Source organism: Podarcis bocagei (genome assembly GCF_964188305.1).
Source record: "Podarcis bocagei genome assembly, chromosome: 8".
Classification (NCBI taxonomy): Eukaryota; Metazoa; Chordata; class Lepidosauria; order Squamata; family Lacertidae; genus Podarcis; species Podarcis bocagei.
Window position 1 is genome coordinate 61,946,761 of NC_138133.1, and position 16,000 is coordinate 61,962,760.

At 42.4% G+C, this 16,000-nt stretch overlaps 1 protein-coding gene and 1 long non-coding RNA gene across 5 annotated transcripts in view; one reads left to right on the top strand and one right to left on the bottom strand.

Moving 5' to 3' along the window:
* Positions 1-132: 132 nt before the first annotated feature.
* IL7 (interleukin 7) lies at positions 133-14,731 on the bottom strand. Of its 4 annotated transcripts, none has more exons than XM_081205247.1 (6): positions 13,985-14,731; positions 10,014-10,141; positions 6,047-6,118; positions 5,528-5,569; positions 3,427-3,546; positions 133-2,802 (listed from the first exon to the last, which is right to left on the bottom strand). In XM_081205247.1, the coding sequence occupies exons 1-6, from the start codon at positions 13,992-13,994 to the stop codon at positions 2,650-2,652; spliced, it is 525 nt and encodes a 174-aa protein (XP_081061373.1). In that variant the 5' UTR covers positions 13,995-14,731; the 3' UTR covers positions 133-2,649. The 4 variants fall into 4 exon arrangements, with proteins under 4 accessions (XP_081061373.1, XP_081061371.1, XP_081061372.1 ...); XM_081205245.1 differs by lacking the exon at positions 13,985-14,731 and adding an exon at positions 13,280-13,362; XM_081205246.1 differs by lacking the exon at positions 13,985-14,731 and adding an exon at positions 11,262-11,782.
* LOC308593111 overlaps positions 13,656-16,000 on the top strand; it is a 34,893-nt gene continuing 32,548 nt past the window's right edge. The window contains exon 1 of the long non-coding RNA XR_014010732.1: positions 13,656-13,790. This is a non-coding gene — a long non-coding RNA (uncharacterized lncRNA). The remainder of the gene's footprint in view (positions 13,791-16,000) is intronic.

The window sequence follows — 16,000 nt, forward strand, 5'->3', positions numbered from 1 at the left end:
TTCCCTGATCAAGCAAGCTGACCTAAAGTTTGAGACTGGGTATTCGTGTGCAATGGAAATTGTTAAAGTATATAGTGTGCTATTAACTGGGTCCCTGCAGCTTAAGCTTATATGTAAGTCAAACCCCCAATATTTTGTTTATTTTTATTTAAAATATGTTTTATTAAATATACAAAATTGTTTACATCAAAAATCCATCCAACTCAATATAAAAGAAATACACACAATTTAAAGCAGCAGCATGAATGAGGAAAGCAGTCAAAAATCAGTTGAAATTAAGAACAAACCAAGCAGCCACCGATTGCCATTAAAAACCTTGAAGATATTTTTTTTGTATAGTCAACATGTACATATTTAGTAAGTGGGGGGGTCCCCACTAAAAGTGGGCCATGCAAGCCTAGTATCGGAAATTGGGGGAATCCAGAAAATGACTCTGAACCCAACCTTAGATTTTGGAAAGGCTTATTTGGCAGTCCTCTACTCAGGTCTAAAACCCCATTTGCATTGCACCTGGAAATGCACTGGAAAGAACTTAACACAGGTGAGTTAATACTCCTCTACTATGTATATTTGCTGTGTTTAAGAAACTGCTGATAACACTTTCCATGTCAAACTTGTGCTCAAAATACCTCCATGCACTCTCTTGAAAAATAATAAAATCCACAGAAGTCTACTCCCATACTTCAGTGCTTGTACAATGTTACAATGGAGAGCTGGGCCAGTGTGCCTTACTGGCTTGACCAGGTGGGAAATAAGAATAACTGGAAGCATGAAACAGGAGAATTCAGGTCTAATGCACAGGTAGGCTAAAACACAGGTGGCAACCTATGGACTGCATGCAACCCTCAGCTTTTCCTCCTCAGTGCTGTGAAGAGGAACAAAAGAGCCATTGGGAAGACATTAGCCAACCACAGCATGATAGCTAGAGTACCATTGGCTCTCTTTCTAGGTGCATGTGTTCTGTAGGATTGCTGCAGAAAGTCAGACAACCCAGCTACAGGAGTAAGACAATCTAGTGACATAGGTTGGGACACCTGGCTGCCTTCCTGATGGATCTTCCGTTTCTCATTGAAGCAGCGCAAAGGTACATCATGGGGCACGGAAGGAGGCTGACTGGGCAACCAAGAAACTAACTCTGCCATGACAGAAGAGCCAGCAGAGAGTCAGGCAGGTGAACAAGTGCTAGCCATCGCAGAGGGAGGGATATAGGGAGGCCACCAAAGGTGGTCTACCCTTGGGCTCAACTTGACTAAAGGAAGAAGACGCAAGTTTTAACAGATATCAAACATCTTCCTAGAAACAGGATGTTATGTACTAAGACATTTATACAGGGCTTTTTTTTCAGCGAGAGCTCACTGAAATTCAGTTCCAGCATCTCTCAGGTGGGCACTATTGTCATTCTAAGAGGATGAGGGAGGCATTCATGGTGAGTTCTGGCACCTCTTTTTCTGGAAAAATAGCACTGCATTTATAACTATTAACTACACATGTTATAGTCGTGTTTTGTTTGCATTCCAAATTTATTTAGCTTAATCCCTGAGAATTGAGATCATGGTTACATTTTTTGGCTTTACGGTTGTTGTTCTTTAAAGAAGAGTTAACAACTTTCCGCTTCTAAGCTTTCTGTTTTCTGCTTCAAGACTGTTTTCTCCCTAGTTAATGCTAGAATGCACTACAAATATCATTAGACAGCAATATAGATACAATATAGGAGACAGCAATATAGATACTTTTAATACTAAAAATAGTTCAGAACTCTGCAATTTTATACAAGACAAATATAAAAAGCATTTTTTAAATTAAAACATTCTAGCTGTAAAATGCCAGTATTATTTTATTTTTTAAAATCTAAATATTTTAAGTTAAATGGCTGTTTGTTGCATTAAATGGCTGGCACCCAAGAAGTCAATCCCAAATTTGAGCAATTCCTGAGTATTCCTGCAAGTACCTTTCTAACTTCCACAAAACAAAGCAGCAGTACTTTCCTCATATTCACAGTTTAGCTCCTAGAAGCTACCTACACTCCTCCTCACTACAAATCCCCAAACCAAGAAACTGTACTCTTCGTTCATCCTTTTTTTCCTTCCAAGCTTGCCTTTGGTCCTAAAGTGGTTTTGAAATCCATGAAGTACAGTATTAGTAACTTAAGAAATCCCTCGTAATGACTTTTTTAAAAAACAACACCACCACCACCACAATGTATTACAAACACATAATTTTCTAAGTTCCTTTGTATTTTTTAAAGTGCTTCATTGTTTCAGTTGTACATTTAAAACAGTTGTCGGTTTAAATAATATATTTTAAAGGGCAGGTACAGGTTTTAATGACTGATGAAGTACAGATTGCAGTTCTCCACCCCACTGGTCAGTTCTCTGCTTCCACTGGTGTTGAAAGTTTCCTTGAGACACAGAGTGCTTTGACTACAAACTTCCAACTTTTGACTCTGTGACCCCTCTTCCCAAGAACGAAAGAACTGCCGTCTTCTCAGGGACTTGGTGCAGAAGATTTGCATAAGCAAAGAGGAGATCGTTGCAGTGCTTAAAAGTATTTTTGTAGAAAACCGGTGTGCTCTGAAAAACCAGAGCATTGTGTAGTTCATAAAGCTTCACTTAATTGTAACAAGCTTTAAAATGCTTCATCCTATTCCACTTAAGTCCAATGTGACATCAGTTGATCCCAACATAACTTAAACTGAAAAGTTATATCTTTTATCAAACATTCACGACAGAGCTTTTTGATATATCTTACATTTGGACATGGGTTTCCTCTTTGTCGTTTTATACCAGTGTTGTTGTTACAGTCCTATTTTTTTAAAAAAAAAGAAAAGAAAAGAAAAGATGACTGTTGAAGTGTACATAGATCATCTTTTTGAGTGACAATATATCAAGTCTGTACACAAAACATTTTGAAATTGGTAGGCTTAAGAATATACTAGCTAGATTTTAAGCCACTACAAAACAAAAAAAAGTTGTACAAGGTCATGGGTAGGTAAACTAGGGCCTGGAGGCTGGATCCGGTTCAATCGCCTTCTAAATCCGGCTGCGGACATTCTGGGAATTAGCGTGTTTTTACATGAGTAGAATGTGTGCTTTTATTTAAAATGCATCTCTGGGTTATTTGTGGGGCACAGGAATTCATTCACCCCCCCCAAAAGAAATTATAGTCTGGCCCCCCGCAAGGTCTGAGGGACAGTGGACCGGTCCCCTGCTGAAAAAGTTTGCTGACCCCTGTACGAGGTGTTTCAATAAATCAGCTAGGGGGAAAAGCAGTTAAGTACTATGCAGGTAATAACACTAGGGAAATGATGGATATGTTACTGAATCAGCAAATTCAGTGTCAAATCTTCCAGAAGTAAAGAGAGGTGCACAGATTTGAGGGGCAAGTAAAAGTAGCTGAAAGGAAACAAGCTGCAAAAACAAAGCATACCTTAAGCATTACCAATGTCATATTGGAAACCTCATTCATGTTCCTCTCTACACTTTCAGTGAAGTTACATCTCCTGGTCATTTTTTGAAGATGGCATGCCACGTCATGAATGTCTCTCTTCTGTAAACAACAAAATTTTTTAATGAGTTGGAGTGCTATTAGGTTTGATACAACTTTCTTACATACTGATCCTTCAGGCTCTTGGTTCTCAAAATTGAATAAAATATTCAATATGTTGATCCCTACGCCCCACTTTTACTTCAGTGTGGAGTTTAATTCCCAGTCTCTCCTTTAAACTACTTTCAAGTGACACCGACACTTTGCTAGGTCTTCTCCATTTAATGCTGGTGCCTCCAATAACTGCTTTAACATTAAAAACAGTTAAACTTTCCATAGGACTGTTTCTTTTATATTGGGTAATCCTGTGCAGCTCTAAGGCCAGCGGGCACTATCCGTGTACCACTTTTCACAATGGCTTGGGCTAATTTAAGTGCCAAGATTAGTTCTGTTCTTAATGGTTTTTCTATTTTAGTATATACATATATATATCATACACAGCTCTGATACTTTATGACAGACGGAGAGTATATATAGGGTTGTAATCAACTAAGTTTTACGCAAAGTAGACTCATTGGAATGAATGACCCTAAGCTAGCTGTGTTTATTACTTTAAATGGGTCTAGTCTAAACAGGGCTTACACTTGAATACCACCCTATATTTATGAATAAATTCAAATATTACAAGATGCCATAAATTTCCAGGGATGCTTCCTTCCTTCCAAACCCTAGTAAGTGCCGCCTGTGAAACAATATAAAATGCAAATAGAAGATAAAGTCAAAATGCCCCCGTGAGTTGTAAAAATGCTTTTGAGGCATCTGATGAAGATCTGCATTTTTAAAATGAGCTTAAAAATATATATTTGTAAATGTTTGTATCTCTCATTCTCTCATGCCAGGCATAAAGCAGCTGGCAGCTGTTCAAGGGCCCCTGTTTAAGCAAGTGCCTCAGGGTTGTAAAAGGAAATTACAGGCTAGGAGCAAAAGGTCACACTGACCATACAAATTACAGAATACAATCAAGCTGCAAAGACACAATTAAGAATTGGTAAATAGTAAGAATTATTGTGCCTCCCATTAAAACTTGAGCCACATTTTCATAAGGTTAAAAGGGCAAATAGAAACAGCAGCTGGACTAGGGAAAGAGGCTGCTCTCTGAAGCTGCTTTGAAGCTTCAGAGAACTTAGTAAAAGCTAATTTCTCTAAGTTCTCTAAGTTCCTTTTCTTCTAAAAATCTATATATGTTATGTATGAAATATATTGGCTTAAATGTAATTATGCAAAGGATTTAGAAAGTAAGAAATGTTAGATTCTTATGTTAGATTCTTATTTCATTGATGGTGTGTGAGAAGGTGAACCCAAGATCTCTGTTTAAGATAAAATTAGAACAATTAGCCATCTGTTTTGCAGTGAATAGGGCAATAGGGCAAAGATAATCTGATAATTAAGGTGCCTGGTCGAGGTAAATGTAAGGTATATGGCTACTTGTTTGCCATTTATAGATAGAAGGAAATATAGCTCTTTGTCTCCCATAAAAGGTAATAGGAAATGGGTGTATCTTTTATGATTGGTTCTAGCAAACAGCCAATAGGAATTTCAACCAGGCTGACTGGACAGAGCCAGCCAAAGGAGGAGCAAGGGGGCTGGGCTGAGGGAATTTATTTGTCTGACAAATAAATTATTATTTTAATTTCTCTATTGCTGCGTTGAATATTTCATTCCAGCTAAGCGTTAACCACAAGCAGGGTGCTACACTTTATCATGCCTTTATAAAAGCTCAAGCCATTTGACCAGGCTGTTCATGCCTTGGTCATGCTTGTCCATGCTATATTTAAAGCACATCAGCTTCAGGCCAAGTATAAGAAAGTCTGGAAGGACAACACACTCATCCTGCTGATACCCTGAGCAGGTCACAGGCAGGGAAAAGGGAAGGAAGTAAGTAAGTTATAGTGTCTTTCATAGTTATGGTATCTTTCCTTGCTTGTATTTGCTCCACAGAAACTAAGGATACAGTATATACTAACTCCAGAAAAATCAACATTACCAAAGCTGAATTGCAGAAGACTTCTAGTCCAGTTGTATTCACCTATAACAAATTAGAACACAAGGAACAAGCATGTTAATTCAGATGTTTCCGCATTTCTCTTTCCAGTGTAAATAAACCCACTGTTGTATAACCAGTCAATGGCTTGTGCACATTACTGTGGTCAGTTCTGAAACTCTGTGATAAATGTTTCTACAAGTATTCATTTACAACTATCATTTTGTTGGGCGCTGTCAGGATTCTCTTTGGCACCATCCCACACCACTTCCCTACACACCTTCCCAGGTGTGAAGATCAGCATAAGGTCCTCTCTTGGCAGTTCCATCAACGCATCCAGGAATCAGACTATCAAAATGGCGTCTGAGCAGATTTCAATCCAAAAAAGCCTGAAGACTTTTTGGGGGGGAGGGGGAGATGTTCCCCCCCAAAAGTCAACAATGTCTCATAATTGTGAAATCCTTTCCTATTGTGCTTGCTCTACAGAAACTACAATGTGTTGTTGTTTTTAAGCAACATTACCTCCATTGTGTTGCAGAAAACTCTATTGGTGTTAGACCGGTTACATCCATCATTTTGTTCAATCTGGTTTTCCTATAAATTAGAATGCAAGTAACAACGTTTAAATTTAGATGCTTCTGCATCTCTTTTTCCAGTGTAATAAGCTCAATGCACTCAATGATTTGACCATGTCCCTGAGATCCATTGTGAAAGCATGAGAAACGTTTCTGCAAGCATTCATATGCAGTGGTCTGTTTTCCCTCCATTTGGTTCATCAGCCTGGAGTAACTGATCTGCCTTGCTGGGTACATTTACATGTAGACAGTATGAAGTCAGTTGGATACAACAGCATTTTATGTCCAAACCTCAAGAATAGATTGATATGCTTCTTTTGTTTTTTAAAAGGAAGACATAAAAAAAGTTGTTGAAGAGGAAAATACATGCTTGCCTGCATACTTTAGCTTCATTTCACATTTTAAAAAGCTTTTTGTTATTTCAGCATTCCCCCCACCCCAAGTATCTAGGTCTGTACATGAACACCACAAATGTTCTAATGCAGGATTTTATTATGATTTATTGCCAGCCATATGAGAGGACATCCTGGAAGCACTGTATGTCGTCAACTGCTTCAGTTTTGCATGTTGCTATTCCTACGGAATTTCCTTACTGTTTTAATAGATTCACTGTAAGCATGTTTACTCAGAAATCAGAGGGCTAGACTTTCCTTTTTCCTAGATCCATAAATAAGCATTTTAAGCTAGAAAAACTATGGCACAGGGGAATTCAACTGGATACTTTGTTAGAAAAGGGGTAGCTAGCCTTTTTTGGCTCTGGGGTGGCATCCACTCTTGGCCAACTCTACAAGAGAACTTAACACGATCCTGCTGGATCAGGCAGCTTATCTGGTCCAGCATCCTTTTCTCACGGTGGCCAACCAGATGCCTGTGAGGAAGCTACAAGCAGGACCTCAACACATTCGCACTCTCCCCCTCCGGTGGATTCCAGTAGCTGCTATTCAGAAGCAGACAGCCTCCAGCTGTGGACGCAGAACATAGCCACCATGGCTAGTATCCATGAGACTTATACTCAATTCATTTGTCTAATCCTCTTTTAAAGCCATCCAAATTCGTGGTCATCACTACCTCCTATGAGAATGAGTTCTACAGCTTAACTATGTGCTATATCTTCCTGCATTCTGCTTTATTAGATGTACATGAGTTCTAGTGTTGGGAGAGGGAGGGAAAACTGCTCTCTGACCACTTTTCCCATGCCGTGCATGGTTTTATAAACTTCCCTCTTACTTGCCTTCTCTGTAAATCAAAAACTCCCAAATGCTGTAACCTTTCTGCACCAGGGAGTTGATCCACCCACCCAACCTCCCCAGTAATTTTGGTTGCCCTTTTCTGAACATATTCCAACTTTACAACAAACCGGCAAACCGGAACGACACACAGTATTCCATTTGTGGTTGTACCATAAATTTAGATAACGGCATTACGATTTTCAGTTTCTTTCCTAATGATTCCTAGCATGGAATTAACCTTTTTGACAGCTGCCACACCCTGGGTCAACATCTTCATTGAATTATGATTCCAAGGTTTCTTTCCTGGTCAGTCACTGCCTGGTCAGTTCAGGCCCCATGAGCATTATTATGTGATATGAAGGGGATTTTTTACACCTACATTTACACTTGTGACGCTGTGGTCTAAACCAATCAGAAGGTGGCTTGCCGATCAGAAAGTTGGCAGTTCAAATCCCCACGACAGGGTGAGCTCCTGTTGTTCGGTCCCTGAACTGCCCACCTAGCAGTTCAAAAGCACGTCAAAGTGCAAGTAGATAAATAGGTACTGCTCCAGCAGGAAGGTAAATGGCGTTTCTGTGTGCTGCTCTGGTTCGCCAGAAGCTGCTTAGTCATGCCACATGACCCAGAAGCTGTCTGCGGACAAACACCGGCTCCCTCAGCCAGTAAAGCGAGATGAGTGCCGCAACCCCAGAGTCATCCATGACTGGACTTAACAGTCAGGGTCCTTTACCTTTACTTTACACTTGTTTACATCGAATTGCATTCGCCATCTTATTCTCCATTTGCTCAGTCTAGAGAGGTTATTGGGAAGCTCTTCTCAATCTCTTTTTGAACCCCTTTTCCTACAGCTGCAGTCATTTACTTTAATCACCTCTATACCACAATCCTTTTCGAGATTAATCCCATCTTCCCAATCACAGCACACTACAAAGCAGAGACCAGGAATAAACAAAACATCCCTTTTACTAAGTGCATGCAAACACTCAATGAACAGTTTACTAAGTCAATTTATCCTGCTATCAATTTATCCTAAATTTCTGTAAAAATAAAAATAAATTTTATTATTTTGACCCCGCCCATCTGGCTGGGTTTCAATCAATCACCTTCCTGTCATGCTGCTCTAAAAAGGCAACCTCTCCATCTAAACGGAAAATGACCACAAGGCAGCCTGTAGCAAGTACAAAACAAAATTGGGCTCACAAGTATTTAAGAAGATCTAGTTTTGGTGTCTCAGTACTGCAATCTTTTCCATTGTGAAAGTTTGCTAATTATTCATCCCTTGGCAGTTAAAATGTTTGCTCTATTTCCTACATTTTGGCACAGAGATGCCTGGCAACAGATGCACCAGAATGATGGGAAAGTGACTTGCAAATAAGCAAGGAAAAACCCATTTCCCTAGAACAAGAATAGAGAAAGGATTAGCTTCTGGGAGGAAAACTATAGCTGCTTCCTAGCAACGTATTATGGAATTTTGATAACAAATTAGGTAACGATGTAATAGATTGGATCCAGACATAGGCTGCAGTCCTAACCCTACTTACCTACCTGGGAGTAAGCTGCATTGAACTGTGGGACTTACTTCTTAGTAGATATGGTTAGGACTGCACTGTAAGTGAGTTGAACTAAGATCCTATTGATTTCAATGGTGCAAATTAGTCATGGTTTAACAACAGTGACTTAAACAGAGATGAAGTTCAACTCACTTAGTTTGGATCCAATGCATGAATTACAGGAGTTCTGAAATCACTTCGAGACATTCAATGTGAACTCAGCTACCTGCATGTTGGATGCCAAACAAACAAACACTGTAATCAGAAGCATAGCTTGTTTTCTTGGTATTAAACACTGGCAACAACCCAATGACAAATTACTGTTGACTCAGCAGCTGAGATAGTAGAGGGAAACAACCACAAGGCATGAAGATGCAAGTGGAAGCACATCTCTTCCAAACAAAGTGATGCTAATGCAAATCAGCAATTGCAGCGTTATATGCATTTGTTCTTATGTTATTATCAGTTGAAAGAGGCAGGCTTGAATCCTAGCATCTCCCATTTCTCCAAGTGTGTACCAAGGACTAGTTCTGCTTTCTTTTCTAATGCCACCATTGCCTCGGGTCTGATTTTCTGTCACCAATTCACCTGTCATAGTTCTTTCAAAGAGAACATTTCAGTTTTGCATGGAACTACACCAGGATTTGTTTCATAATATAATTGCCATACATTCCTGTGGAGGAGAGAGAAGTAAGATGGCTCGTGTGAGTAGACTGGGGGGGGGGGGGGAATTCAACAATTCAATGTTTGCCCAGCACTGGCCATTTGCAAAGCCATGGCACCGTTAACTTTGTCTGTTCAAACCAATTCAAGTTTGTTGTTATCTGTTGTTTTAACCACTGGCCTTACTAAATCTTTTGTCTTTTTTAATGGTTTTATTGTTATATTCCCGTCCTGGGAACTCTCTGATTGAAGGGCAGTATGCAGGTGTAATTTATTACACAAACAATACCATATATTCATAGATTCCCACATAGTAAACCTCATTTCTATATTTCAAGACAACGGGATTCCTAACATCTCCATTGGGAATGTTTTAACATTCAGTGTGTTAAAATTGCTCAGATAAATACATTTTCCCCTCTCTCTCTCTCTCTATATATATGTATGTATATGTATATTAAATGTTACCTACCAGCAAGCGAATGTTGAAAGATAGAAACATTTCATATTTTTTCAGGAAAGCATTCATGGAAGCAGATGAACCAACTGGTACCAAAGCTAGGAACAGTGGCAGAATCCCAAAGATATACCTTAAAAAAGCTAGATTACAAAATGACATTGAATTACAGCTTGTACCAAGGAAGTTATACGCTCAGCTGACTATGGTAATATGACTTAATATTAAATAGTGATAGGTTGGAGATATGTAACAGATTACTGCTTGATAACATTATTCAGATAATAAAAACCATATTAAAAAGTTGAAAACAGATTATAAATTAATCACTGGAAAGATCTATACTAAACTGGCTACATAGGCCTGGTGGAATAGTTTTCAGCAGAAGGTGCCACCTGAATCTATGTGAGCAGATCATTCCACAATACTAGGCCAATGGCACTAAATCATGAGGGTGGAATTCCTTTTATCAAATTCTATTAAAGGGGAAATTCACAAACCATATTTCCTATGGGCATTTTAAAGTTGGCTTATTGTTTAGCCTGCTCTACTTGGTTTGAAGACACTTCTTTTTTTTCTTTTCTTTTCTTTCTTCGTGAATATATCTTTATTGTTTTAAAATAAATACATTTATGAAGAGAAAACAAACAAACATACATACAAGCAAGCAGGCAGGCAAACAATAAAAAAGCAAACAAACAACAATATAAAAAACAACAAAATTAATATGACTAACATCATTTATGCTCCCAATAATGAAACCAATTATAAAACTTGTAAAGAGAAAAATTAAAAATGACTTCCAATTAGTCTCACTGTACTTTATCTATTGGTTACCTTATACCACACAGTTACATATTTCTTATATAGTTTCTTTTTACCTCCCTACGAACTTATATCTATACAAGGGTCAGTCTAATTCTGCCAAGAGGTTTCCTTTTATACCATAGTTTTTAAAGTATTCTTTAAAAATGTTCCAATCCTTATAGACTATTTGTTTTGTTTGGCCTCTTATCCTTCCTGTCACCTTTGCTAGCTGCAGATATTCTGCCATCAGGATTTGCCAATCTGCCGTGTTAGGTATTGTTGTATTTTTCCAATTTCTTACTACTAAAATTCTGGCCGCCGTTATCCCGTACATGAACAATGTTCTTTTCAATTTCCCTATTTCTTTTGGCAATATGCTTAATAGAAATATTTCTGGCTTTTTAAGACACATCTAAGTGTTTGGTAATTAAGCTTTAGGTAATTCTATTGTCTTACTGCAGCAGAGGTCCATTAGGGCAAATGGTACAGTGCCCCCATCAAGCTCAGACGACCCTCAGCCAGCCCCCACTTGCTTAACTTCACACTTACAACCAGCCCAGGGGATGGCAATGGATGGCAGCTGCCTTCTCCTTAGTCTCAGTGTAGCAGTTTCAACTACTGTAGTAGAAGTCCCACGAATGGAAGCCCACACAAGGACTTCTGCTAGCACAATGAGGCTCACCTCCTGTCCTCCCGTTGTGTGCACCTCGCAGGAGGATGAGAGGGCAGATTGTTCCTTCAGGCAAGCAAGAAATGCTTGTGTCGATGGAGCAATATGCTTAACCCTATGTTGAATTTCTATCTCAATGGAGGGAAAAAATGGAAAACTTTAATTTAGCTGGCTCTGTCTGTCATCAGCTCTGGCTCCATCTACTGTTGGTTTTCTGCTTTCTTCTGCCCTTCCAATGCCAACAGCTACCAGCCACCAGGGTTATTGCATATTGGTTTTTTTGGCACGATCAACTTTATTCGTGCCTATTGTATTTTTTTAATTATTTTTTATAAGATTTTTATTGGTTTTTCGCAGTTTTTATAAACACAAACAATACACAATACAAACAAACAAACACACAAACAAACATGTATAATTTCATATCCTTTTTTCTTAAACCTTACTTCACCGACTTCCCCATACCTCCCCTTTCTACATCCCATTTTCCAAATTTGTTTCAGCAAATCCTAGCCCTTGGTTTTATCAAATTTTTCCCTTGTTCTTTTCTTTTACTTAATCTTTTACAGCTGTAATCCCCTTTTATTCGTGCCTATTGTAGCTTGCCCTGGTATCCATGAAAATGAAGGGTGGTTTAAAATATTTCAAAAAAATTATTTTTAAAAACAAATGACTCATGCACCACCCACCTGCATTTCTACACATATGGCCAAAACCAGGCACTATAGGTACGCAATGGAAACAACAAGCAGGGAAACTATTCTGTTATTTCTGAACATTATCACTGCTACACAGCCAAGGGTGGAGGTAGGAAGAGTGGAGATTAGGGCAAGCCAAGAAGACACAGCATCCTGCTGTACAGCATGGTTTTCCCAGCCAACAGGAAGAAATGGCAGCAGAAAGAAACAAGTACATGAACAAGCTTGCAAGCAAAAAAGTGGGGAGAGCTATACAGTACAGGTATTCCTTTGCTGAACAAGGTGAGTTGGAACACAGTCTACATAAACTTCCGCAATACTGTTCTACAGTCCTCACTTGGCAGCTTTTCCATGCTAGTGGGCATAGTCTGCACAGTTCTGGGAATTAGCAGCAAACAGTGCTGCCTGGCAACCTTATCTGTCTCATTCCTCTTTACCCATCGAAAGTGAAACATCCTGCAGCAAAGAAGATACAGAACTGGTGAAAAGCCTAAAAGTGGTATTTTTAAAAGAGCACCAGCCTGGATTCAAGAGCTAGTATAACCCTCTGAGTTTTTCTTGCTAGGGATTGGGATTCCGCTAAAAACTACTGCAGCTGGTAGCCTGTGACTGACCCAAAGCCACTGGAATGGGGGTGTCTAAAAATGGGGTGGGTTTTTAATGCCACCCTTAGTTTAAATCATGGCCCATGCGTATTAAGGAACTAATGACAATCTGGAATAAGTACATGGAACTATCCCATACTGTTTGCAGTATAAGAGTCCTCTTAAATTTATCCCCCAGACACCTGACACAGAGAGATGGTGCTGTGTATATTTGAACTGTGGCAAAGGGCACTTGCAAAAGCACCTGTTGGAGGAAAATCTTCACGTTCGGCTCTGGCCGGCCAAGATCATTTTTTAGAAAGGATCCCACAAACCCTTCTGGAGAGGCAGAAGAGTCTCATTTTGATACCCTTATGGGTATTGCAATTCTTATGGGCACTGCAATTCTTAACCTTATGTATTTTTTTATTATTTCCTTGTTTGAGAGAAAGTCAACTAAGGGGTTACCATCTTTTGCAACGCTATCTTTTCTTTTTTAATGGCTTTTGGCTGGTGCTTTACTTTTTGGGTCGTCCCGGGGAAGTTTTACGGGAAAAGAAGGCGCGAATGCTGCCATGCGAGCGGCGGGCAGCACCTGCAGGAAGAAGCGAAGCCTCGCGCCTTGCCAGCTGGAATTAAGCCCGGCGCCCTCGGGATTTTCTGGACTCCGCGCGGCGTGTGGAGACGCCTGGCTTCCGAAGACTTGGGAACGGGGTTAATGGCACCCTTCGAGGGCGGGGTGACACTTGGCTCCGAGGACTCGCTCGCCCCAACGTGCCTCGCCTCGCAAACAAATGTCCTCCACCACTCCCCTGCCTTTTGTCTCCGGGAGATTTCGGGTGTCTCTGCCCAGCACTGCTGGGAATAAGGCGCTTCCAGTTTCGCTCTGGAAACGCGGGGAAATTCCCTCCGCGGGCCGAGGGGATAAAAGCGCGGGAGCCTCTCACGCGGCGCGCAAAGGCTCGGGAGTCGCCGAGGAGGCGCAGCAGAAGCAGCAGCAGCAGGAGAGCGCGTGCTCAGGCAAAGCGCAAAGGTGGGTTGTCGGGAGAGAGACGCTGCGGAGAAGGGGCCACGGGGGCGACTCGGGGTCTCCGCTTCCCTCTCCCGTCTTCCGCGGAGGGTCTACGCGGCGCCGAAGCGAAAGGGTCGGCGAGCAGGGCGCGTGCGCCCGCGACGCAAGGCCGAAGCGGGCTATGCGCGCGCAGAGCCTCGCCGCCGTCTCCTTACCATGGAACATGGTCCGCGCGGAGGGAGTTTTCCGCTCATGATGGTGGTGGGGCCAGGCTCGTGCCCATCGCGCTGCCGCCTTGAGGCGAGACCTCGAGTGCCGGGGGGGGGGGGGGAGGACGGGGACGCGAGCCGAGGCTGAATATGGCCGGCTGGCTGCGCGAAGCTTTCAGCGAAGGTTGAAATAAAACGTTCCAACAAACACAACTGGCAGCGTCTCTTGGTTTGTTTTGCCTCAGCCTTCGTATTCTGGGGACGGCAGGCAGCCGAACCCGGGAGGCTTCCGACTGGGTCCAATTAAGTTTCGCTTTGCGACGTAGCCACTAGCCGCGGAGGGCTCCAGTCAGTCAGCGAGGAGCGCACGGCGAGGAGCCCGGGCGCGTCCCACCCGCCTGTAGCCAGGCGCCGCGGTGTGGAGCCGGCGCAAGGCGCACGCGAGCGCAGGGCTTGCCGCGCTGCTCCGTCCCGCCGCTCCGGCTTGCCCAGCGCTTCCCCTTCAGGCTCGGTCCGCTGGCGCGCAGTGACGGAGCTCTTGAGCGCTCCTCCGAGGTTCCTCGGCGAGAGGCGTGGACGGCGCTGCGGGTGGGTTTTTGCACGGTGCCGGCTGAATGGCAGAGGAGGTGGGATCAAGCGGGTCTCCACTCCCAGCAACGCCATGGGAGCGTTTGCGGCGGAGGCAGCCAAGAAACTTGGGGCTTGGCGGCTGGAAGGAAGGAAGGAGCCATTCATGGAGATGCCAGCGAGTGTCAGGTTGGGTGGGGTTTTCTCCGAGGGGGCTGGGAGGGCCGGAGCTTGGAACTCGGGTTCCCATTTGCCAGAGATGGAAAGCGCAAAAAGGAAGACTTTCTCCGGAGTGGCGCTGCTCTCTTTTTGTTGGAGGTTTGGCGAACTCCTCGCTCTTTCCCTGAGACCAAGAAGCTTCCAAGAGCGCAGAGGCTGGTGGGAGGGGAAAGAAAGGGCTGGCCTCCCCGCCTAGGGAAGGTTCCTCGGCTTATGGAGTTGTACTCTGGCGTGGTCAAAGAGTGGGGTGAGGGTGACCTTGGGCAAGATCCCTGGAGTCACTTCTTTCCCACTGCCTTCTGGTAACTGGATAATCTGTTTCCCTGCTTTCCCATTTTTTCCAGTCTTAAATTCGGTTCTCCCCATTTCCAACTTGGCTCTGCAACCATGGGTGCCATGCAGCGTGCATGGCCCTGGCACCGAAATTTGTGGGTGCCTGGCCCCATCATGGGGAATGTGGGTACTCGGGCACCCAGGGCCCCAGAGACTTGGCACCTGTGCACCTCAGTTTGCAATTAATAGGAGAACAGTCGTCGTGAAAATAAGCCAGCATTTTACTGCATATTCCCTTGTTACGCACATTTTATAGTCCCCCAATGTAATGCATTTTGCATGTTGTCTTCACATTTCTTCATTTTTATGCAGAGTTTACCCTAATTACATGTGCATTTTTCTTCTCAATACTTGTTTGGAGAACTACATTGTAAAAATTCAGGGAAGTTCAAATTTCAAAGGATGCCCAGTGCCTAGGTTGCCTTGTTATTTGGGGCAGTGCAGATTAGGTAAATTCACCTTCCCATGCAGTCTGAACTGAGTTTCTCGCCAATTCTCACTTGCACTCTCCATCTGAGCCCAGTTTGCTCTTACCCCTCATGCTTCGCACTGTGTGCATGACCTGAGAGTGGAAGGTGAACAGGCAGTGAGTGACCAAGGGTTGCTGGACTTGAGAGTGCCCCCTCTGCAGGGGTGTGGGAGCTGGCAGGAGCCCAGCGATGACAAACCTGGGCATGGCGCACCTTGGTCCCTTCCTATTCTGTGACATGCTGCAGATAACAGCTAATCTGTTTGCTTTAAAGGTTTGTGCCAAAGTGCAGGCAGGTAACCTAGTGACGTTTGGTTCTGTCAGAACATTATCTTGAAGAGTACAATACTTGAAAGAAAATTTGCATATATCAAGCAGCCTATTGGTGAGCTGTAAATATGAATGGGTATGATCGTCAAAACTAACTTTAAAAT

Coding starts and splice junctions, on each gene's coding strand:
- IL7 (XM_081205245.1), bottom strand. CDS start 13,334: ATGGCAGCATTCGCGCCTTCTTTTCCCGTAAAACTTCCCCGGGACGAC. Junction 5,570..6,046: donor TTTTCTGCAACACAATGGAG/GTAATGTTGCTT, acceptor AATTTGTTATAG/GTGAATACAACTGGACTAGA. Junction 2,803..3,426: donor TGACATTGGTAATGCTTAAG/GTATGCTTTGTT, acceptor TTAAAAAAATAG/GACTGTAACAACAACACTGG.